General features: G+C 45.8%; 2 protein-coding genes across 5 annotated transcripts; both read right to left on the bottom strand.

Annotated features, from left to right (window-relative positions):
* Nucleotides 1-78: 78 nt before the first annotated feature.
* On the bottom strand, nt 79-6,475 carry LOC144733370 (cysteinyl leukotriene receptor 1-like). 4 transcript variants are annotated; one of them, XM_078615254.1, is made up of 4 exons: nt 6,347-6,475; nt 5,967-6,111; nt 5,107-5,167; nt 79-4,553 (listed from the first exon to the last, which is right to left on the bottom strand). In XM_078615254.1, the coding sequence occupies exon 4, from the start codon at nt 4,484-4,486 to the stop codon at nt 3,224-3,226; it is 1,263 nt and encodes a 420-aa protein (XP_078471380.1). In that variant the 5' UTR covers nt 4,487-4,553; nt 5,107-5,167; nt 5,967-6,111; nt 6,347-6,475; the 3' UTR covers nt 79-3,223. The 4 variants fall into 4 exon arrangements, with proteins under 4 accessions (XP_078471380.1, XP_078471382.1, XP_078471379.1 ...); XM_078615256.1 differs by having other exon boundaries at nt 5,107-5,170; nt 5,967-6,475; XM_078615253.1 differs by having other exon boundaries at nt 5,967-6,475.
* Nucleotides 6,476-10,053: 3,578 nt separating this feature from the next.
* ACP5 (acid phosphatase 5, tartrate resistant) lies at nt 10,054-25,821 on the bottom strand. Its single transcript, XM_078615257.1, has 7 exons — nt 25,527-25,821; nt 21,189-21,309; nt 17,164-17,369; nt 15,821-15,945; nt 14,391-14,588; nt 13,326-13,473; nt 10,054-11,862 (listed from the first exon to the last, which is right to left on the bottom strand). Exons 2-7 carry the CDS (start codon nt 21,286-21,288, stop codon nt 11,617-11,619), a joined length of 1,023 nt encoding a protein of 340 aa, XP_078471383.1. The 5' UTR covers nt 21,289-21,309; nt 25,527-25,821; the 3' UTR covers nt 10,054-11,616.

The following is a 25,821-nucleotide window of genomic DNA, read 5'->3' as shown; positions in this document are numbered from 1 at the left end:
TTGCCCCCCCCCACTCAACCCCGTCCAATTTCTCCCCTCTTCGTAGCCCGGCGCCAGCCCCCCCCCCCACCTGCCATCCCATGGCCCCCCAGTGCAGTTACACCGCGTGCACACTCGACACTTAACTCCACTGTCAAGATACAGTTCAGTACTTAAATCGGCCTTTTGTATTTAGCGTTGGGACAATAAACCCTTGCACCCTTATAAGGAGCAATTCTCGCACGTCATGCTAAAGCCAATGTTTTTTCGTTAGTCCTCTGGACAAACAAAAGCCGAATGAGGTTAAAAGTTAAATTGCATTGGAAGAGAAAGAAAACGGAGCACGTGGATTAGAGAACACACACCCAGGTTAAATATTTAATTAAAACTGTTAACAATATAAAGTGGGCTCCTGCAGGACACATTCCCAGAAGGGATGCTGGCCGACGGACGAGACCGCTGATGGAATGTCAACCGAGGAATGGCATACGACCACCGAGGAGACGGAGCGATGAAATGGGCTCGTCTGCCGGTGCCACGTGGATCGGTGCATCGCAGAACAACTGAGAGGTGGCAACGGCTTGGGTAGACTTTCATCCAGCAGTGGATTGATCATGGCGTATAATGATAATGGTGACCGCTCTAAGCTCATCAATTATTTTCAATCTGGATTGAAAACTCATTTCTTTAGAATTGCGTTTCGTGTTTAGTTTGTTGTCCTTCCCCCACACCTCCTATTAAATTATCACGGTTGGCTACGTATGGTGCGAACAAAGTTCAACATACATAAAATACATAGTACGATTCGCTACACTTGAGAAGCCAATTGAATCACAGGTCTGAACCGTGGATTCAAACCCAGACACTCAATGATATCAGCACTGTGCTCTGGCACAAACATTAAACATGCAAATCATCCTCGCCCCTATACACGGACTGCTAGACCACAAGAACGTTACTTTATTCGGAGACTTCACTTCGTCATTCCTGTGGTGTCTTCCGCAATAAACATTTCCCTTCACCAGTATTCAAGCTAAAATAATAATTTACGGTCCTACGTCAATCCGCGGACCATACTTCGGCACGCTGCTCAGTGTGAGTTGGTGAAGGGCCGAGGGGGCCCAGAACCAGTTCAGATTTCACTCGCCACCGATGTTCAACCCTTTGCCGGGAATGGAATGCAAAGTCGCCGGGTTCGTGAGCCGCATTGCGACGACCACTCTGCCACCGCTCCCAACCCCCATTCAAACTTGCGTATTATAAACATGAGCGTTATTCGCTGGCTATGCGTCGAATCGACGCCCCCTTTGGTTACCACCGTGAGAGTATACAATATAAGAATATCAAAATACATGTGTGCGTGATACGTCATTTAATGTGCGGACTCGTGTTGATGGGCAACGTTGCTCGACACAGCGAATCTCTAATTCCTCCATCTTTCCTTGGCGTCATCGTCCAGTGCCCTCACGTACCGCACGCTAAGATGTAATTGCATTCTGGCACCATGGGAGACACTAACTTAAAAAAATATGTATATATGTAAATGTAGATTTTTTTGTTGCATTTTTTTTTCATTCCGATTGTGCTAGAGTATTGGTATCGTGCCATAAGACAATAGAAACCGTTCAGATCTGTCGCACAGCCAGCGAAACCAGTGCTGTTGGAGAACGGTCCATGGGTGCGGATATCAGATAACTACTTCTGAGATCCCTTTAAGTGACCTGGTCCACACAGTGCACACTCGCGGCGAGAGGCTGGACTCGCAAGAGTTCGCGATATAACAAGATAACAAGTGTTCGGACTTACGTACAGTCGAGAGCAGTGCGTTCCCACATGCTCTGCAATGAGGGGTAATGCCTGTTGCGTGACAGTGAAATGTTATTGGCGAGATGTTAACTACTTTGTCTGTATACAGGAGGTCGTGGGTTCGATCCCGACGCCTAAAAATTTGAGTTTGCTTGTTCTCCCCGTGGTCGTGTGGATTTTTCTCCAGGTCCTCTGGTTTTTCCATCCACATTTATAAACAAGCAATTTATTTTATTTTATACCTACGTGACTTTACCGAAAGAACAAAAGAGTACGAGTAAGCATTTAGAGTATTTGGCTGCTGTACATTTCCACAAGACAAGCCACCTTGTTGACCTATCATTTGTGGCCAGGTCGCTTCTAAAACAGAGCTTCATAGCTCAGTGGGCGATTTTATCTGGTAAAATAACAATAGTTTGGTTTAGTTTCAGTTTAAATATTCTTGGAGCTGCAATAGAGCCAAATTACTCGCAGAACCGAATTCAACGTGATGAGTATGTTTTATTGTTGTACAATCTTAGTGATTTGGTGAGCGGGCTGACACCGTTAACTAACCACACTTCAGAACCCGGCTTAATCACGAGCAGCTGCCTGGATCCGAAACCCAGGATCTCAGCGGTGTCAGCCCGTCGCACTGACCTGAGCCACCTGGCCACCTCGGAAGACACTTGATCGTGCTATTTAATGAATTATTAGGATAATTAGCACTCATCAAGCACCTTTCACAACGTCTCCAGGCGTCGGGCATGAAAAAGACAATGATGGTAAAGGAACTTGGAGGCAAAACAAGACCCGGGGAGTAACAGTGCCGGTCAGAGGAAAGCTGTTTTTAAAAATGTCTTCTTAGTGAGGGATTTGAAGATATCGACGCTGTCCAAGATCTAGATCACCAACGATAGGGAGCTTCACAATTGGGTGGCCACCAAGAGGGACTTCCATATCCTGGGCAGGGGGGGGGCACCAAAGTAAAATCCCGATCACCCCAGGAATGCAGCTGTGATCGATGTGTACATTAAAGGGCTACACCTTGAAGGGGAATTGATCATTGTTGACCCCACGTGTCACGTATGCCTTGTCTCGACAGACACCCAGTAGTGTTTACATTCCAAAGTACAGAAAGATCCGTTTTGCTGTACTCCTGCCCTGCCTAATTGCTCCTCACTTTGACCAACCCGCAATGAGCGGCGTGCCGAAGTGTGCTGAAATCAACCCACACGGGCGTGCATGTCTTACAGAGGCCCTCATCCAGAAAAAAAAGTGACGGGGATCCTCATTGACTGCACGCGTACATTCACATAGGCATAGGAGGAGGGTAGGAATGTTCCATTGGAGGCACTTTGGAAAGTTGTTGAACTTGTCTTGGTAACGACGGTTTGTTTGGTCTATCTGTACACATTTACTTAGGCGGGGGGGGGGCGCTCACTGTCTGCAGACAGCATCATTTTGTCTGCCAGTCCTCAAGCACATCCAAGGGGACCTCCTCGACGTCCCTCGGCCTCGTGGTTGCAGGCTCCTGCACGGACGCCTCGGTCTCCGTATCTTCGATGGGGGCCTTCGCGGAGGTGTCCGTCGGGACAGCGGCAAACATCCGTCGTGGCGGCGGGCGCCCGTCGAGGCAATGCCCAGCCTGGCGCTGCGAGGCCTGGCGCCGCCGCCGCCTCCACCGCCAAGGGAAGGGGTCAGGCATCAGGCGGAAGAGGAAGCTTCGGAAGTGCTTGCTGCAGAAGAAGTAGACGACGGGGTCGAAGCAGCCATTGGCGGTCGCCATGCACACCGTGGCCACCACGAATGGCTTCAGCTCGGCGATCTGCTCGCAAGCGACACGGCTGCCCCGCGACGCCCGCAGCTCGGCGAACAGGTAGGTGGTGCGCACGATGTGGTACGGCAGGAAGAGCACCAGGAAGAGCAGGACGACGGTGAGGCTGAGGGCCCACACCCTGCGGCTGGTCCTCCATGCACCCGGGCGGGCACCACCGCGCACCGCTGGCCTCGCGGCGAGCACGCGGACGACGGTGACGTAGCAGAAGACGATGACGGCGAAGGGTGCGACGAAGCCGACCAGCATCGCCGCCGAGCCCATGACGAACTTGTGGACGGCACCGCTCTCATGCTCCCAGCAGCGCACGCGGCCGCCCTCCTCCGCATGGGTGCCCGTGATCATGACAGGGAGGCTGCACAGCGCCGTGAAGGCCCATATGGCCACGCACGTCCGCTTGGCCCGCCCGCCTCGGCCGCCCCAGTGCTGCACGGGCCGCGCCACCGACATGTAGCGGTTGACGCTGATGGCCGTCAGGAAAAATATGCTGCAGTGGACGTTGACGCAGAAGGTGTAGACGGTCAGGCGGCAGAGCGCATCGCCGAAGGGCCAGTCGCCGTCGCGCAGGTAGTACGCGATCTGCAGCGGCAACGTTAGGATGTAGAGCAGGTCGGAGCATGCCAGGTTGGTGCAGTAGCGCACGGCGGCGCCCCTGCTCCGGATGCGGCGAGTGAACGCGTAGAGGGCGACGGTGTTGCCCGGCAGGCCGAGCGCCACGATGAGGCTGTAGAGCGCCGCGTAGACCGGGTAGGTGTACGAGTCGTCGGTGCGGCACCGCGAGCGGTTGAGCAGCGATGGTGGTGGCGTCGTCGTGGTTCCGTTGAGGTCGACAGCGGTGGCCCCGCCAGATGAAGGTTCCATCGCTTGCAGAAGGTGCTGGCGCATCGACGGCCGGTTTCACCGTCCCCCCACCACCCAACCACAGGTGTTGCGGTTCTGCTCGCGAGGGCGTCTGGGAGTGGCATGAACATTTATTATTTATGGATTTTCAGAATGTAAAAGTTGGATTTATATAGCGTCTGAATGCAAGCAGCCTGGATTACGGTTATCTGTGGTAAGTGTACTGCGCTTTGTGACCTGAGAGCGAATTTTGACCAGGGCTAACATCAGCGGCGAGTGATATTTGAACTTAGAACTAACATGCCCACCGCTCTTAGCAACCCATACTGACCACATGGTGTAGTCAGGTGCAGTCAAACAAGCACCAAGATTGATATAGCATGGGGGAGGCCTTCATCTATCAGTGGATTGAAAAACGGCTGTAGATTATAATTAATAAAGAATTATATAATAATATTATACACTCATATTTTAATACAATTTACGTCTTATTGTAGTATATACTGCTACTGTTAACGATCAGATGGAGTGTTAGTGTGGTGGCTCACAGCTGCACCCAAGCACATTCATTACACCAGTCGGTGAGTTTCGCAAAAACTCCCAAACCCGTTGGGGCTATGCCGTGGCCTGGAAATGGCAGTACAGCAAATAGGTTGAGCACCCACCCCCGTGGACCCTCTGGGTTGATGTCCTCTCGAATGCAGCGAGGTTTTCTCTGGCTCCGCTCTGCTTTAAACCCACACGAAAATCACTCGTGACACAATGTCCGGGCGCAAAGCCCGCTTGAAAAATTCACGAGCCTCACCGAGGCTTTTCCGAATCGTTAAACCACAGAATTATAATTAACACGTAGGCTTTCGCGACCAATATTCATACTCTAGGTATCAAATAAAATAAATATATATTATTTCTTATCTTTAATCACGACGTTTCGGGCGCAACACAAGCGTCCGTCATCAGGTGGGACAACCACAGCAAGAAGCAACTGGGTTAGATCGCGTAAGCATAAATGTATCGTAACCCTCCACCACCCGATACAACCAATTAGTAAGGGATTTGTCACGTAAACAAAAGACCAATTAGTGACGACTTCAGCCCGCCGTTGTGTTGGAGCGTAAATTGTGAATGTTGTGGATTTACTCTCCAACACACCGGTGGGCTGAAGTAGTAACTAATTGGCGTTTTGTTTACGTGACAAATCCCTTACTAATTGGCTGACTTGTATTATGAAGAATTAGAATCATTGATGTTTCCCTAAACAGCCTAAAAAGGAAAGTGTGGTGGTATATGCAAGCAAACCAGTGTACCAAGGTGTAGTTAGTGAATCAATGACACATTAGCAACGTTTATAAGATATATCTTAACAACACAATACACACACAACCATACTTTTTCTTGTCACGAAAATATATTTAATGGAATTGCTCCATTACCACTTTCAACAAGTTTTTTTTTACGCAAAATGATCATCCTATTTTTGCTATGGTTTTAGTTTCATAAACAAAATATAATGTAATGTACTTACCCTGAGCGTTTAACCTTGACGATGAGATCGAATGAGGATGAAAGTTTGGCACTCTCTGAGCCCCAACGACCTTTCCTGTCACGTCCAGCTCGAGCTTTGCAACAGAGATTTTTTATCGCTGCCAAGTGGCCCTGCGCAACGCAACCTACGCAGGGTGTACGTGGAAACAATTGGGAGATTCGGGACAGCCAACACAAAGCAACAGCAGTGATGCAAGCCTTCACCTGACCTACAGCAACCTCACGACCCCCAACTCCGGAGTTGGGACAGCCGACACGAGCAACAGCAGTGATGTAAACCTTCACCTGACCTACAGCAAACCCTCAGGACCAACTCCAAACGACCGAGGGTCTAGAAAGCCAGAGAAGGAGCCGCCTTACCCCTGCCTGGCTGGCTGGCCTGGCGAGCGAGCTCGCTAGCTCCCCTCGCTCCACAGCACGCAATCTTCTAAACTGTGTCATTTGGCTTTAGGTTTTAAAAGTGGTTGGGCAGGAGAGGGGGGGTAGCGGGGGGAGAGGGGGGGGCAGAGCAATGTTCCACTGCTCTCACAATAAATCATTCGGCGTCGTACGTCTGTGACCTTGCGGAGATTTTTTTTCTTTCCTCCATCTCGCATCCGATTTTTTTTGGGTTGGGATGGGGCTGCGACGCCGGTCCTCGCCATAAACACCTCGGACTGGGCCACAATTGTCAACGGCGCACTCTGCGTGCCCGTAAACATTTATTTCTTCATCGTCCGATCAGGATAAACCTCGAATTATTTATAAGCTCCGGGCAAAAAAAAAATGCGGCTCCCTGAAGTGTGTTTAGGTTTTTTTTTAAAGCGCCAGGACATATAAGGGTTTGTATGTATAAAAGAGGCTATTGGGTTTTACAGTGTGCAACGCTAAAAGTTTAGTTTGACAGAATGTTCACGGTTGGGATAAATCGGGACACGTTCGCCAGCACTGGGTAAGCTGCATAACCAGCCACGATCATTTATTCCACTTTACATCGCTGTCGTTTCCAAAAAAACACGACTGAAAAACTTAGAGACAAAGGGCTCCCTCTCGACATGTATTCACGTGAATTGTCTGCAGATTAAGATTAACTTAGTCTCCACAATGTGTTATTTATGAACTCCTGGCAAATCGTCAGCGACATGTTGGACCAAGATGGACGGTTTGCAACAAGTTGGTTGCCGACCTACCTGTGTGTGTGTGTGGCTGTGTGTGTGTGGCTGTGTGTGTGTGGCTGTGTGTGTGTGGCTGTGTGTGTGTGGCTGTGTGTGTGTGGCTGTGTGTGTGTGGCTGTGTGTGTGTATGTGGCTCGGGGAGCGGTAGTGTAGTGGTTCACGCTACGCTCACGACCAACACCAGTGACGATTTTCTGAACCGATCCTGGGCCTCCCCGAGATCGACTCAGCACTAGGGAGACAAAGGGAGACAAAGGCGGCCGGGCGTGGTACTGGCCACCCACCTCCTCGTGTGGTGTGCCGGCCGTCATCGGTGCTCGCTAACAGCACTTGCCCCAACAGTCTGTTAAGGCTATACGGGGGATCTCTGTCTTTATCTGTGCTGTGTGCTACATCCGTCTATGTTTAACTACATGCAAAATACTCAAGGAAATTGCAGACCATCTCAAAGCAGGAATTTTTCCTATAAATGGCTCGAGACTCCGAGGCTTAAGGCGAAGGAATTGAATTACAGTCGGTCGCATATCTGTCCGTCACATGCAGGAGTATTTGCCATGACCAGTTAACCACACGTACCCATTAAAGACGGCGTGATATGGCGTTGCGAGGAGTGCGTTTGCATCTTGTTTGCCGAGGTTTCAATCTGGTGGGGCAGCCTTGGTAAATACTGCAGCAGTATTAACCGTAAAAGTACACGCCATCTGGTTCACAGCAGACATTAAAGATCCCGTGCCACGGTTCAATTTTGCTGGAGTGTATTTGGAGAAAAAAAATACTCACGAATTACTTACACAGCAATCGTCACCACCTGTTGCAAAAAGTTATCAGAACCTTCTTAAAAACAGTCTTGAGACTCATGGAGGCTTCTCCTTGGCTAAATTGTAATCATGAAATAACAACACCCAGTGCAGTACGTGCGTGGTTAACGGTTTTTATATATTTTTTTTATAGCCGTTCACAAGTCGTACACATTCAGTAATGTATTCTTAACCTTGCGTATATTCTGACATCCAGTCCAGCATTCCCCCACGGCTAAAGCGGGTTGTGCTCTATGTCCTTTAACCCGTCGGTGCACCTATTTTATAGATGGTCACATATCCGACCGTTTCACATATTCACCATGACCTCGGACTCCCACTGAGTTGAATGTGCCACAGAGCTCATTCCCCACAGCACAGCGGCAAGTGGGCCTCTTCACACTGCAACCACGATGAACGTGACATACGAATACGGTCGCACTCATTGCACCAAGGCCGTTATTATAATATATATATTCAAATATGCTAAAAATGTCCCCTCCAATATATTGCTATAAAATATATTTGTTTATATTATTGTGGTTATGGTTGTACTGTATTAATCCCTAATCTCTGCCATTACATACAATGAAACAAAGGTAAAAAAGAAAAAAACAGAGCAATGCAATACAACACATTATTAGACATCATTGTAAAAAATCAAGTCCATCCTATGTGTTAGTGCATTTTTTATATTTTAGGCAGGAAATTCGTTCTCAAATTTAGATTTTTTTTTCTGGGGGGGGGGGGGGGGGGGACCCCAGACCCCCTGGAAGATTTGGTCCCCCCCAATGTTGACTCCATGGCTACGGCCTTGCATCGCACACTGCTCGACACAGATGAAGCACAATACCTTGCCGATTTCGTCAAGAAGCATAAATCATCACATAGTCCGGTTTAATCCAGTCACTCACAGCGGCTTTTGGCTAGCCATTGAACAAAGACGGTCAACGCATCGCGTGCTTTCAGGTGCACTTCTGTGATCGTCTGGAACGCTCTTCCGTCCGCTATTAGGAAGCCACTGGAGCCAGCCAATGTGACTTTACCGAAAAAACCTAAGCGTATGAATCCTTGCAGTCACGAAAACTTCAAATCTAGAGCCAATTTGAAATTTTGATCGAAAGCTCATTCCTTTCGAAATGCTTTTTTTTGTGTTGTCCTTTTTCCACACTTTTGATTAGTATGATTGGGTTCCATATAGTTCAAAAGCTTATACATAACGGAAGGGTTAAATCGATTGTTTTTAACCCACCAGGTCCACTTGCGCTGTACCACCATCATTGTGAAGTGAATGTAGAAACTGCCGTGTGGAATTCTCACCGACAGCGCTGCATCGTGACGTGGAACAAACAAAAACAGGATTTTGCCAAACCAAGCAGGACCGTCAACTTCTTGAAAAGGGTCTTGAATAACTCCAAGGTTTTCCCTGGGTAAAAATAAAGTTTAGCCATAAATATTCGTTGCTCATGCAGACTTGTCAGAATGTATTTGAGGGCCTACTCTTGCAGGATGGCCAGGGTGTCTTGTAACAGGTGGGATTGCACACACTGTCAAAACCTATAAAAAAAATGTTTTACCAGGTAAGGCTTCAGAGCTCAATAGCTAATTTTCAGAAGCGATCTGGCCACAATTGATCGCTCAACAAGTGACTTATCATGTGAAAATGTATAGCAGCCAAATACTCAAAATGCATGTTTCTCAATGTGGAGGGGGAAAACCCAGAGGAACCGGAGAAAAATCCACGCAACCACAGGCAGAACATGACAACTCCAAATATACAGGCGTCAGGGTCGGGATGAAACTACGACCTCCTGTATACCAGGTGAGGTAGTTAACATCACCACCGTGGCACCCCCATCATACCCTCACTCGACCTAACCCATCATACCATGACCGGCTGATGATCGACTACTGTACCCATTTACACTGCCCAGGTGGACGGTGGACAGGCGGGTGGAAAAAACCTTGTACCATTGTTTTAATTGCTGTGACGGGAAATTGAGCCAGTGAACCTCTGAATTGCAAGTTCAGTGTGCCAAGCATTACACACTGCAGCATTATCACTGGCTTATGTTTCACAAATACATGAGTAAAAACGGACAGCCACACTTTAAGAAACTATTACACTGATTTATTAAATTAAAATGGCTTCGAGTGTGTAAACAGACATTCTTTCAAAGTTATAATGACAATCAAAATGATTTCGATATAGCTAAATAGGACTAAGAATCAATGAAAATTACTTTCGACTGTTTAAAAAACAATTTTAAAACTATACTAAATAAAAAAACTTAATGTTTATTTATTCACTTAAAATTGCCATTTAAAACATTTCCATAACTACACATTCTATACATTCTGGAGAAAAAAAACATGCTTTGCACTGATGAATAAACACAACCCCTAAAGTAATCATCCATTTGTTTGTATCGCATCTGGAATTATTGAGATGTGAGTACAGCAATTAGAAATGACTATCTACCAAATACAATCATAAAAAGTGTATATGGTCCTCAAAGAAACACGGTATGTTGTTTTACATTCACAAAGTATTGCTGTTTGTGCAAGTGTTCAACAAAACCAGGCTAAATAAAGTAATCGTCAGTTAAAAAAATAATCAAGTTTTTAGGATCACACGTACAGAGATTTGTCAAAAAATTAAGGTTAATCTGAAAACCACACAATCAAACCTTTGGCGTAAAAACCACCACACGTCCATACATTGACGGGCACAATGTTAAAATTAGCCTGATAAGAAAAATGCCACAAGGCCTCATCCACTCTTGCTAAGCAGCACAGAGTTTACTGCATAAAAAACAAGCCAGTCATGTGTTAGTAGAATGGAAATCCGTACCATTATTTCCTGCCAAATAGTCAACTATTTTCTTCCTGTATGAAAATTTGAACGATTTGTCCAATGTTAACTTATTTTTATGCTGGTAGCTCCCTCTAGTGGAGGTTAAGACGCCCACAGTGGCACTAAAAAGTTGAAGGGCCACATCTTTACCTTTTGACAGCTCTTTCTGCCAACACATAAATCAATCATTCCTCAAACGTTACTAAGCAGTCGCATGATACACTCGTTAATCCTCTGCAATATCCTCAACGCCCCTAAAAAACTACTAAACTCAAGAAGCCATAAAAAGCCATGCAAATTTTTACAAAATTCCATGCAAAAAAAACCCCCCGCAATTCTTCACAAGGGCATTTCTATCTTTGCCGTGCCCGAGACAACCCTCTGTTTATACCTCTTTTCCACTGTACATCAGAGCTACACCGAGTCCATGCAAAGCCAGAGCCGCTCAGGACATCTGAAGTTGTTTTTCCACCACAGAACCAGAGCCGTACTGCTTGATGTCACAAACAATGGAAGCGTCATTATCTCTGCCTCTGGCCCTACATGACCTTAGGCCAGATTCGGACGTTTTTGTGAAGTCGGCATAAGGTTTTGAATCAGGTTCGCCACGGCTTCGTTTAAACGGTGGAAAAAATAACTTGGCTCCTGAACCATGCTGAGCCATTTCAGCACGGCCTGCCATGGCTTGGTCGTAGTGGAACCGAGGTATTTATAAAAACAGGGTCGACGGCCACATCCAGCTGAGGTAGAAAAACGGCAAATGGTGGAAACCCACCAATCCTGAGAGAGGGCCATGGTGGGAAATGCCCCCCGCCCCCCAATTTAAAATCGTTTGCGCTTGGGCAAGGTAGTACGGTACAGAGACTTTCCCAGGCTCTCAATGTACGTCAGGGTCATGATGTCCTTCGTCACCTCCACATGGACGAAGCCTCCAAGGGACTCAAAGTCGGAGAAGTGGAAGCGCAGGGAGTCCTCGGGCACCGCATCCTTGTGCTTCAGTGACTCGTCGATGAAATTGCCGGCGCCGCTCAAGACGTAGCCGATGGGCGAGTCGGTCTCCTGGAGGTACTGCACGTGGAGGGCAGGGGGGGTTAAAAGGTTAAGGTGAAGCCCTGGAACTGTTTGCTCATGGCCACTACTGGATGAAGGGCCTCTGCAGAACCCACCCCCTTACCCCCCACCAAATTGCATTTGACCTACTCTTCCATGCTGGCCAGATGTTTTAGAAAAAGTCGGACGTACCCCACACACACAATTATACTGCTAGGTGGACAGAGGTGGGAGGATTTAAGAAAACTTGCCCTTGGTTTAACCGTTGGCAGTTTGTACCAGCGGCCCAAGGATTGCGTATCCAGTGAGCTAAGCCTGACTCACCCTGGCAGCATCACAACAAAATGCAAAGACAAATAGCCAGACGTGGCCACCGCTTCGCATCTTGCAGCACATGTGCCATGTAGACTTTTCACCCCCCCCACCCCCCCAAATAATTTCGTGCTATTCAATTGAGTAGTCTAACTGATGACTAAAATAGTCATATAGCCCAGCTTTAAAGTTGATTGTTGCTATCTCAACAATACATTTCAAAATATGTAACATGCATAGCATTCGCTCGTTCGACAAGAGAGAACTCGGGAGGCGCGGGGAACCACAGGCGAGTGGGAAGGCAGCAGCCACGCGGTGATCCGGCACAAACAACCACTCAAGACATCAGCAATGGGGATTCAGGCTTTAGACAAGTACAGATCATTCATGTCAGACACTCGCAAAGCGCACGCACAGTATAGTTACTGCAGTGTAGCGGCGGCACACACTTGGACTTGGGAAGTTGGGGTTAGTGGATCACGCAGCCATCAAGTGCAACAGCAACCCGCGAGGTGATATGGATAGTAGCATACCAGAGAACAGCAAGCAGGTTGTGGACCTAGGTTTCATCTATTCATCAAAGGGATGTACCATGTTATAATACTCATTTATCCAGGTAAACCACACAGTCCAAGGTCTTTTTCAGGATCCTGCATTAGAGGAGTTATATTAAGGCGTTATCAGCCAGTTACTGAGTGTTCATACACGTAGGAGGAAATCAGGGCACCAGGAGAAAACCAACGCGAGGGAATAACTCAATCCCATAGGACCTCCGATTAGCACGGTTGGCTATGTACGGTGCGAAAGTTCAACACGTAAGATATTAGCCCAGTGCTGCAAGCGCCTTCTCCTGGCAAGCCAGGGTACAGCACCTCCTCGACGCCCTCGGGAAGGGAGTTTCACAAGATCTGTTCAGCTTTCCACCAACCCTCGTTGCTGCCTCCACAGCGCAGGATTATTCATTACAGGCCACGTGCGGAAAAGCCACAACTGCCCGGGACCAAATCACGAAGCCGCCCCCCTGCCTGCAGTATGCGGATCGGGTTCACAGATCATAAGGGTATATACACGGATGCCAACGATGGCCTCGGCACGTTGGTTTGTTGGTACAGGGCGGCTCAACGCAAAGCACATGCAACGTGCAGTGCGGTGGTGCCCGTATGCCCCACCTGCAGGTTGTGGTCGTGCCCACAGAAGTAAGCGGTAGCCTGGTACTTCTGCAGCAGCGGGTGGAGATGCTTGACCAGACAGTGGGTGGGGCCGTGTTCAGCCACCGACCACACGGGGAAATGCCCTGCGACCACCACAAACTCCGACCTGGGCGGCAAAAACATCATCCCCCACCATGGGACTTTAAACATTGCAAATTAAACCAGAGCTCGGAAACAAAAATCGTGCACACGTATGGATTACGCAGTGCTTTCCCGCCAGACGTTTAGGTTGGGTAGCCGTAAGAACAAAAAGCATTTGCATTTTTTGCACTGGAAGGCTTCACTACATTTTGCACAACCCCCTTTGATCAATATGACCAGTTATCAAGAGGGTACATTCCTACTATCAACAACTTTGCACCCAAGTTTCGTTTATTATGGATGTTTACAGTCTACGGCCAGAACTTCATTGTTGCAACTGTGCCCTCGCATTAGTTGGGCAAGGTGGCGCAACTTGTAACTCACCACAGGAGAGGTAAGACATACGTTGTAAAGTCTCAAGAATGATCACCTTCGAGACTCGTGGTTTTAAACAATGTTGAGTGTCTCTGCCGTGCTACGGATTCCCACATTTTGTTTACCCTGTTGTAAATAATGCAGTCGGCCATTATTTATTGCAGCGTCTCACCGTGGCTGCTGCTGCCAATGGTTCATGTCTCGTGCAAGGGTCAGCTACACAAGTTTTGTCTTTACGACGCAGCCTTTCTACGTAGAAAACATGGAAAATGTATAACTCCAAGGTGATTATTTTTCTTTAATTTAATGGTGTTCATCAAGTGCTGTGCATTAGCCTAGTGCTGCTACGTAAACTCATTTAGTAACAGCCCCCACTCTAATCAAAAGGTAGGCTCCCCTTTCGCTGCTTGACGGTTATGTCTGCTTCATGCTCTTGTTTTTTCCCCTCCGTTTCTTGATTTTCTCTCAGATCATTGGGTTCCCCTCAGTGCAATGCGCCAACCATGATGCCACCGCTACACACACACACGGGCCGTGGCGTGCAGCGCTATCTATGCAGCCACTCACTTGGCCGCCTTGAGTTTCTCCTTGAGCCATTTCAACTGCCTGTTGGAAAGCTCGAGGTCTTCGGGACCCTCAGGCTGCCCATGCCCAAAGTCATCGGTGTTCCCGCACATCGTGATCGTGTCGATCATGAGCAGGGTGAGGCTCGCATTGGAGCCTGGAATGGGCAGCACCACGTCGTAGTAGAAGTCCGGGAAGTGCCTGCACGACGAACACGACGGTTAAGGGTTTTGTGCATTGTGCACAGAATTGCAGTCGTTCAGAATCCCAAAGGAGGGCAACTATTAGACCATTATACCTCGTTTCAAAAGGGGGCATTAAAAAACATCATGGGGGTGGGGGGGCAGTATGACAAGACAATGTTAAACAAGCTTCATAACAAACGTTCAATGCCAAGAATAATTCAATGCTATTGGTTTTGTATCATCGTGCATTCTTCTTCAGCTCTCTCTCCCCCTATGTGTCGGAGGAAAGGCAGCAGTGACCCCTTACTTAAATTGTGATAACTTCTGCGCCGACAATGTTTGACTTGATGATAAAAACATAGAAAAGAGGGGAGGGTTGAGCCTTCAACTTGGAGGATTGGGCCCATTTCCAGGCCAGCCAATGCTACGGGGCTAGGGGGAGGGACACGCAGCAGGTTTGAGCGTCAATTTTTTTGTGGTAAGTAGCTGGGTAGCGAAGCGTGTTTATCTGCCCACGTGTTGCACATTTTAAAAACACCGACTTGAACAACTGAAATTCCCCTAAGGCACGTGTACCAATTCTCTTATGTCACATCTGCTGTTACCACATCGTCACCACAACCTTCCATCTCCCCCTCGAACTCCCTCTCCCCCTTTTTCTGCCCTGCACCAGCAGTATCTCTCCATAGCCCTTCGTAACCCTTTCCGAGACGACTGCATGTTTCAGGACGAGTCCCATTCACCGCCGAATCTCGGAATGTGCAAAGCCGTTCAGCGTTAATTTTATTTTAGAGGTGGTAGAGCACTGTTTTTAAGACCTTGTACTCACCGCAAAGAACTGTAGTGACAGGACCACTCTATGATAGCTGGTGCCAAACCATGCGACAGGCCCTTCCACATGGCTTTGTGGGAGCCTCGGTAACGATAAAATATTTTTTTTTACTTCTGGTTCTGTTACGCTGACGTACACATTCTCCAGAACAGTAAAGGGTTAACTTCATCTTCTTGCCAAGCCTCCACCTTCATTCCTCCTCCTCCCCCCTCTCTCTCTAAAGATATTCCCAATGTCCACCTTATCGTTCTCAACTCCCTTCTTTCAAGCGCCCTGTCTTCTTTCTCTCAAGTCTACATGAATAAAGAGACTGTATTGACAAGTGGGAGAGACAGGACCGAGTTCTGCTTAATAGGTGCTTGGGAACAACCCAAGGATTTGTAAACGTGCCCAAGGGACTTGGGGAGCAGCATTACCAGCGAGAGGAGCGATGAGAGTAGGCGATCTGCGCCGACACGTTGCCTTTGTGGTCGTGGTTGCCAGCGATGACGTACCAAGGAATGTGCAACTCTGGCGCAGAGTACACGGACTCAAAGGTTTCCTGGAGGATGGAATTTTTTGTATGTTAACACCACCGCACCGTCACGATTTATTTGCTGGTGGAAAAAGTTGTTTATCCTGTTTGGGACAAAAATGGACAAATCTGCCGACAATGGAAGCACTAAATTATGGCGGCGAGGCACTTTTTTTACAATGCAATTTTAGGAGAAGTTGTCGAAATAGGTCACATGCATCGCGTTTCCTACGAGAGCCACTATTGCAATTTGGTATGGCAATGGTCAAAGCAAATTTAACTATAACTTGATTACCTAAGAAGCAACCAATCGGAAGATTTTAACTTTCACCCTTCCAGATATCATCCACCATGCTCCAGCTCAACCACCACATTCTCTCCCCAATGAATCCCATACAGCCTCGGGTGGGGGGATAGGCAGCAAACAGATTTGGTCCAGATTAGGGCAACTACATTTTTATACAGCGGGAAAATGGGCCATCAACCATTGCTGGTGATTGTAGCGATAACCGCTATAAAATTATTTTAGTGCATCACGGTTGCCGCACTGTGATGGAGCCATCGTTAAAATGGAGACAGAAAATAAATTACATGAATATAAACGAGACAGTAAAAAGGTTAAGATGCAGCCCTTCAATTTCTTGAGCAAGCAAATGCTGGCAGAAGGGCCTTCATTCGAGGTAGCTCTAGACAGCCCCTATTACAGGGTATTTGGCCTCATCGTCCACACTGCAAAAAGGTCTTGAAAAAGGTGAGAGTACCCACACTTCACCCCACCACAGACACATGGCCTGCCGATCGACTCAGGTGCACCCGTTCATTTACATTGCTGGGTGAACAGGGATTAAGGGGGGTTTAAGAAACTTGCCCAATATTTGAACTGCTTTACCTGTAGATCGAATCGAACCTGCAGCCAGCGTGCTATAACCATTACACCATGGCAGCACCCCTAACTAGACAGTACAAGATGGGAAAAAATGATGCGTTCCCCGAATGGAAAAAGCATTAAAAATGGCTACTTTTCAGGCAATGGCACATCTGCACAGCACTGGAAGAGCCATATCCCAAAAACTTCGCCAATTATATACTTTTTATTTTAAAGGCATTGTTGACAGAAAAGTGTGACACGTTGGAGTGCTATTTATACTTGCGCAGCACTGCCAACGAACACAGTTTCACCACACAAGTAGTTTTATTCTTGAATGGAATCGCAGTTCCGAGCCATTAGGCACCCGAAGCACTCGCCGAGAAGCGGGGATCATCGACGCTGCGGACGCCTGTGAAGTAGAAGTTGTCTCCAAGCGCCAGCACGAAGTCGGCACCCATGGTCTGGGCCACGCGAGTCATCCCCTTTGCCGTGGCCACCTCCAGCGGCGTGACGTAGGGCGGCAGCGGAAGGCCGCCCCAATCCCCAACGGCAATGAAACGCAGTGCCGGCTTAAGCTGATCTCCTGCCGAAGATTGCACAGGTTCCGTACAAGTTAGCTCACTACTTCATCGCTGCCATCATCACTGCTTCGGAATAAAGATTGACATTGTCCCCCGCACCTCCCGATTAGCATAGTTGGCTACATACGGTGCGAAAGAAGTTCATACATACATTATAGGGCACTTAACTGCCACAACAGCACATTGCATCACATTACAAACGCTCCAATAACGTGTTGCAATCCAGCAAGGGGACAGTGACAGCCGTCCCTGTGCGGCACAAGGCATACACAGCACCAGCCTGCAAATGGCCACGAGTCTGCTTGTAAGAGGCAGTGTTGCCACGTAGCTTCCCAATTAAGTCACTTAAGTAATTTATCAAATATGGGTAATTCCGATTTATTAATATTTTCCAACTTGCTCCTTTTTAAAAATGCTTTTTAACGCTTTTCACCCAAATAAGCTTTATACGCCTCACCTTACCATATTAATAAAAAAGTGTGCCGTTCCTGGCCCTGCCCCCCTCAACCATTATATATACGGAGTGGTATCTCTTGTAATCCCTCATTTACTTGATACAGCTGTCGGGCTGTGATGGTTCCACCTGAAGACGGAGGCTTGTGTTGCCTCCGAAACGTCGTGATTTTTTATTTTACTTTTATTAATTTAAATTTTTTACCTACCTGACTTTACCGAAAAAACCTAAGAATATGAATCCTTGCAGTCACGAAAGCTTCAAATCTAAAATTTATATGTTAGCTCTATCGGTCGGTCCAACTGTAACAGGGAGGCATGATAACTCTCAAAGATGATGCAAAAATGAACCAAATTGTAAAGCGGTGTTTGTTGTTTGGGACTCACCCAATTGAAAGCCGGACACATTCATAAAAGGGTTTGCCAAAACTTAGAGAGACAAACCGGAGAGAAAAAATAACTATTTGCAATCCTAATGCTATTTATCCAGGGAATACTCATTGAGTCTCAAGGACCTGTATTGGCAGAGCCAATTCATCATTGTTAATGCAGAGGGGATGTCAAGAGATGATTGAACTCTATGAACGGATAATTCTAAAATGTCTACATAAGTCACCAACCTGTTTACTCCACTGCCATCCAGATTTGTGTTCATCACAATGTGCAATTCGTAATCTCCTGGGCTCCTAAGCACACGATTACAGCGGTGTTCTTCCAAAAATATCAGAAGTCTCTTTTAGACATTCACGTATAAATGTAATCTATTACTCAGAATCTTTTGTTTGGGCAGAATTGAAAGCCTGGACTGGATTCAGCTGTTGGAATCTATCGATAATAAATTTAAGATGCTGTGTGTAATGTACCAGTCTTTAAAAAACAACACATTTTGCGAGATGTTTACAGGGCAAGTGTAAACACCGACGCAGGACATGCACGTGCTCTTAAACCAAGAATATATACACCACTATCTACGCCAAAAGCCTTAGCTTCTGTATGGCACGTAAGATTAACATCACATTATAAAATGAGCCGTTACGGCAAAAGCAAATGTTGGCAGCAGTAACGCATCAAGAAGGAAATTTACGCCATAACAAAGTGGATAGTCTATGACCTCAGCATCTGGAATGTGTTCAATCTCAGAGCCAAGCAGGTTTGCACTTTAGAAAGTGCTTTGGTGGGCAACCACCAATGCAAAAATCAAGCCGGTCGGGGCTACATGCTGGGCAGAGGGCAGTGCATAAAAACAAAGACATGATGGTATTGGACTTCTCTGCTCCCATGTCTATGCATGCCGTCTTCACCGACCCACACTGCCCAGTGGTGGAGTTATGGTCAAACAAGTACCATGACTCACACTTTGGGGGGGGGCACTCATCCAGCAGTGGATTGGGCCAGAATTCGGTACACGTGGATAGGTTTAGGGCTCTGGAGATTGTGGGATAAAAAGGTTCAGCTTGCATTCAAAATGCAAAATCAGCACGAAAGGGATTTGCAATATAAAGACCGCTTACACATACAAAAACACATATAATGTGGGTCTGATTGGTTACGAATGTGGTTGTCTTGCGTCAAACGCCTCCGACTGCATAAACAAGCGTGTGGTTATAATGTATGGAAAACAATGGGGCCGAGACTTGCACTCACAAACACTTAATCTTGTGTGTATACAGCACAGCATAGTAACAGGAAGAATATATTGTTATACACAATCGTAATTAACGGGCCGTGCTTTGTTATTTGCAATGTATTCAGTGATCAGTTAGTGCTTTGGGAAGTGACACATCTTCTGGGTGGAGGAGCTTGAAAATAGAACATCAATTTCTGAATCAGTCATTAGCAAGGCAAAACGCACACTTTTTTTTAATCAACAAGGCAGTCTCTTTGTGAATGCTATCAGTAGTGTTTTCAGAGAGTTTCTACACCACTGTCAGTTTATTACAACAGCTACATCGATTACAATGGGGGCGGGGGGGCGCATTGCACAATGTGCCCTCTTATTTCAAACGAAGGCAACCCTATTTATTTTAAAGGTCATATGGAAGCCGAGTACTGTCACAAACAAGATGGTGATAGCAAGCAAATGGCTGTATTGCTCACCTCCACTATTTTATTGTCCATCTCCCTTCGCCTTTCTACCAGTGACCCATTTGGTATTGTTATCACTTCTCTGCATATATAAAGTGCTTTGAGATCCAGTCGCATTAAAGTGCTTGTAACACAAATATAACAATTTATGTATGGCCTTGTCTCACCTTCGAGACGAAAGTACGCCTTACAGCACAGTTTCAAAGTTAATGCATGCATTTGCAAAGCCTGTTTACATGTTTCACCACGCGTGATTGTGGTTAATGTAGACCTCATGCCTTGTAATAGGTGTCTATTTGGTATTTGAACATCTTAACACCTGTATTCTTGCCAGAAAAGATAAAGCCTATTATTTATGTTTATCATCATCTTGATACTGTCAAAAAAGTTATTATTGTTAATAATTTCCTCATCTAGCCCGAGACCAAATCCACCGGAATGAACCACATCTTGGTCAGATCTCCGGGGCCAAGCCGATTGAAGCCTGAATCGTGCTTGGATGAGTCACTGGCATGTATACAATCGGTGTAGACTGCTACAAGACTACATTGTCAGCAGTGGGAGTTACCTGGCAAAATAAAAAAAATGGTTTATAGGTTTAGAGATGAAGTGCAGCCAAAACAGCCCTGGACTATGCTCCCAATCCAAGACACTCCACCTTCACCAACCTGCACTGACCAGCATGGTGAAGTATGGTCACACAATCGTGGTTGAAACACGAGTACTTTAATTCTGGGTATTGTTTTCTCGACCTTAATTTTCTTACAATTTAATTTTTAATTTTAGAGAGCCAACTTATGTTACAAGAATGTGTTGTTTTTTTACATGTATTTAATATTGATACATGTGCACAGTATGTCTCCTGTGCAGTGGTTGTCTGCTCAGATTATGTTTTTAATGTCGTATTTTGACTTAAATTATTATTGCCAACCATGACAGGTTTTTTGGGCTAGATCTCTTAAATGTGTCCTTATGTTGTGGCTTTTCTCTCCCACACACCGGTGTGCTATACTAGTACCGAATTGGCCTGTTCTGTTTACGTGACAAACATTAATAATAGTAATAGTCTGTGTCGGGTGGTGGCAGGTTTCACGACACATTTATATATTCATGCGATCAACCCCAAAAAAAACTGATTATGGATGATATTGGACGCGAAAGCCGACGTGTTTAACCGATTGTCAAATTGGCGAGCCAGATATCACTTACAAAAAAAACGTACTATTCATTTCTCACCCGGTAAAAAAACCACAATTAAACAAATTAAATGGTGAGGGACTTACCTGGCTTTAGGCCTCCTGGGTATGAGAAGACGCCTCTACATGCCACCAGCGTCAGCAAAGTCACGAGGGTGAACATGTCTGCTATGCGTAGGCCACCCATTATGCAGGAATCTGGCAAGGGCTTGGGGTCAGGAGCAAGGGTTAGAGGTCATTAAAAAGGAGAGGGCAAGGGGGGGGGGAAACAGCGACCACGTGAAAAACAACACCATTGCAGAGCCTGTCCCGATGCGTTGTCGGGTTGTATCTCATGTTGTTAGGCATCATGTGCATGGGGAATATATTTTGCACTGTATGTATCCAACTGTGCTAATTGAAGGTCACTCCACGTGCTGGATAGGTGCTTCTTCGGGAGATGGATTTATCCTCATGAGTTTTTTTTATATCCAATTGAATTCAGTTCCTAACGAAGCTCCTGGAATATAGAGTGAAGAGGAAAACAAACACTGGACCACAGCAAATCCGCGAAAAACTACACGCAGCTGCACGGATCCATGAGGCAGCTGAAATTACCCAACCCAAGCTATTGTTTCAAACAGCAGGGGTGCGCCATAGCTTTTAAATTTGAATGCAGATTTAGGGTTGTTTACAATCCCGTTTTTTACAAAATAAAACAATACTGTATACAGTAAGATAAAACGATACTACACCCAAGAAGTAATAAAATAATATTCATATAAAACAATAACAATTCTCACAACACGAATAACAATTAGTGAGAATTGTTATTGTTTTATATTAATATTATTTTAATATTTCCCTTCTACGTGACTTTACCGAAAGAACCAAGAATATGAACCCCTGCAGTCACGAAAGCTTTAAATCAAAATTTACACCCAAGAACTTAGAATAATTCACCTGATTAAAGTGTGATGTTGTCGTCCGATTTTGTTACCCTACATTTTTTAAGCAATGAGCTTGGATTCTTCATTGTTATTTTGATCATCTGTTCTGATGTTTATTTACAACCCTGCATTCACAATACCAGATTACAAAACAAACCAAAAGGCCTACGAAATTTACCACACAGCTTACCAAGTGGCCCTAAACTGTAGTTTTGGGAAAGATTGCCCAATACCGTACTTAGAATTTTTTTAAATTAATTTAAGGACATCAGCTCAAATTGAACTTCCATTTTGCTAGTGGACTTCTAGGCCATGGGACATTTTTGTTTAGATACAAGTCCTCTGTCACTCCTGGAAGAATGCCAGGAGTGACCATAGTTTCGCCAAGCTCGTCAAAGTGGGTTGAAGGGCCCCAAGCCATATTTCCTTATATAAAAACGAAAAATCTATTAGAATTCCATCCTGTTGGGTTTGTTACAAGTTTATTACACGAAAAATAGGCACCATTTTTTTGATACATTACCATCACTGGACTGTAATGTTTATTTTGAGATACCTTATACTTAAATGGCTAGTCCAAAAATTGCCTTTCCATAGAGTATGTTTACCACGCCAAGCACAGCACTTCATATCACGTGCCTGCACCTTGGCAGACGTTAAACGAATACATTGGCCTATCATAATCACAAAAGCTACCATCATGAAAGTTCGGCGAGACTTGGGGACTTTCCCATTTAATACGGTTTGTGTACCATGGAGAGAAGCAGAACGTTGTTGTTACATTTTTGTAAACAAAAGGTTATCTTGGACTGGAGCTTTGGCACCGTTTTCCGGCCATGTGGGAGAACACTGTATGATGGCACAATGTACCGCTGTGGTTGGGTCACATCAATGTGACGGCCGAGGTGTCAACCAGCATGATGCAGTACACGGTGTTACACGTGCATGCTGAACTTCTTTCGCACCGTATGTAGCCAACCGTGCTAATCGGGAGGTGCAGGAGAAGGACAAACTAAAACGCAGTTCTAAAAACGTTTTTCAATCTAGATGATTTAAGAGTGCATAGCTCCAGTGGCTTCCGAATATCGGAAGAGCGTTCCAGACGGCCACAGAAGCGGCGAATCGCTCACCTTGCAACCAACCTCTACATCGTTTCACTCGTCCACGACCCAAGGTGGACTCGTTACACATCTGGACCACGAAACACGTGGCGCTTTGGGGAGGGGGGTGGCCTTCACCCATTAAATAGATTGGACAATCAACTAACTGTAAACTCTTCTTACAAGATCATCGTCATCATCGCGGCCTTCAAGGAGTTTCTTTTGAATGGGTTTGTAACACAATGGAGGTCTCCTATAAACAGCCTAGAACAAAAGCCCCATTGTCACGCAAAGGTTCGACTGGAATGGACTTTAGGAGTTGGTCCTGTGTGTTAATACGATCTAACTCACCATTCAAACTAGATTAGAAGCTTTCGTGACTGCAGGAATTATTCTTTGGTTCTTTGGGTAAAGTCACGTAGAAAGAAATTAAATAATAACAGAATACGACGTTTCGATTGCATCACAAGCAACCATCATCAGGTACGAATGAAAGAGAAAACAAACAGTAAACTTGGAAATATAATGCAATACAAACACAGAGTCGGCTAACATAATAGTCAACACTACCTGGTTAATTACATTCTTCCAAAGATTGATACATTTGAGAGAGACAAAACATAGACACGGAGACACACAGACAGACACATAAGTAGAGAGAGATAACACAGAGAGAGACACACACATAGGCCTATGTGTGTCTGTCTGTGTCGCTGTTTTGTATCTCTCAAATTTAGAAATCTTTGGAAGAACGTAATCAACCAGGTTGAGTGTTATGTGAGCCGACTCTTTGTGTTGTATCGCATTATATTTCCAAGTTTACTAGGTTTGTTTTCTCATTCATTTGTACCTGATGTTGGTTGCCTGTGTTTCAATCGAAACGTCTTATTCTATTATTATTTAATTTCTTTCTACGTGACTTTTCCGAAAGAACCAAAGACTAATCACATTCGTCAAACAACTGCCTTTAGGAAAAAATATGCAAACATTAGGCGACCCAAATGGGCCTTCTCCATGAGCACACAAAGTGCAATGAAAGAGGGTCATTGTCCAAACCGTCTACTACTATATATACTTTTCGATTAAAAAAAAGAGTTGTTAAATTGTTTGTTTGAGGTTTGCAAACCAGAGTATCACCACCAAATAACCCATTGTGTTCGCAGTTTTATTAAGGCATCGTATGAGGCCCTGTTAATCTACGTCTCATGGACAAAGTCCACGTGCACAAGTCATCACATTGATGATGTACCGATGATCTCCCAGTACTGTATCGTGAATCACCACAATAAAAGTCGTCCATAAAGCAGCCCTTGGTAAATGGGAGGTTATTTGACCATATTTCACCACGCTGGTCAGTGTCTGAACAGGTGTTGATGTATTTCACAATTGAACTCTTCCGAAACCGTACTTACAAGGGCGTTTAAAAAAGGAATACAATACTAAATATGGATGTGCAATTAACTTCATATTTTAAAGAACACATGGTTATATTGTTTAAAGTAATTTACAGCGCTTTGTCAATCCACTGCTGGATGAGTGGGTCATGTTTGACCATACTTCACCACGCTGGTCAAGTGGGAAATCAATAAATAACGCAGTGCGCTAACCACAGCGCCACCGCTCTCAATGTTTAACATAATCAGCATTTGTCCACTGCTGGATGAAGGCATCCCCCCTCCACTTTAGCTCTAAAACACAAAGTCGCTTGTGAATAATTACTCGCTGTTACACAATGTAATGTTAGGAGACGGTGGTTGAAGTCTTAACTCACTACAACACACTTGGTATGCTTCATAAAGTGTAGTAAGAGGTAAAAAACAGTACAAAAGTACACACACGTAAGTCGTCAACTTTCATATTTGTCACACAACGACGAGGTTGGCTAAGTTTCAGTGTTGTATTCGTACACACATCTTCCAAGTGTGTGTTGAATGGGGAACATTAGCAACAATGTAGCCCAAGGATGGGGCCGCGATAACAAACTAAACACACACACGGGTAGCAAGGTCACAATAATACAGCACAATCCCCGTGATGTATCAGAATCATTGAAGCGTGGCTCTTAGCCTCTTACCATAGACGAAGGTTTCACGTAACAGTGTTAAAGGTTAAAGGAGTTTCACAAAATCGCAGACAAATCGTGCGAAACGATTCGCAAACTAATCCACTTTCTTTCCTTTAAAGTTCCAAACACCGCCACACAATGAACCACGAAAGGGCGATCAGAGCTCGATACACACAGCACCAACACAACAACAAACACAGAACGAGACACGAGATATAATAAACACACCACGTCAAAGGGCCAGTGGCCGAAACGTCGCCTCTTGTACGAGGCAAGTTTCCGTGTTGATTACCGATGGCTGTTGTCAGTGCTGTAACAAAGTTGTTTTTACCTTTACACGGAACTTAATTGGAGAATTCAAACTTCAGTTTCGTGGTCTTCCTCTGTGGGGATCGGTCCGCTGGAAAGTCAGACGAGAATAGCCCCAACGCAACCACCACTACCAACAACTACCACCATCAACAACAACAAAAGCCTTGGCCCACAGGTTATCCTTCAGGACGCAGCCAATGCCTCGAATCCAAGAGGGCACCAACCCTCGTGGCGATCACAAACCCTGCCCGCCACACACAATGTCGCCTCCCTCTCTCTCTCTCCCGTATGGTTCAACACTTCCGTGAACACAA

The sequence above is a fragment of the Lampetra planeri genome, chromosome 46 (assembly GCF_965212315.1).
Source record: "Lampetra planeri chromosome 46, kcLamPlan1.2.h2, whole genome shotgun sequence".
Classification (NCBI taxonomy): domain Eukaryota; kingdom Metazoa; phylum Chordata; class Hyperoartia; order Petromyzontiformes; family Petromyzontidae; genus Lampetra; species Lampetra planeri.
The sequence above is the reverse complement of the archived record's forward strand: the minus strand, read 5'-3'. Positions and strand labels throughout refer to the sequence as shown.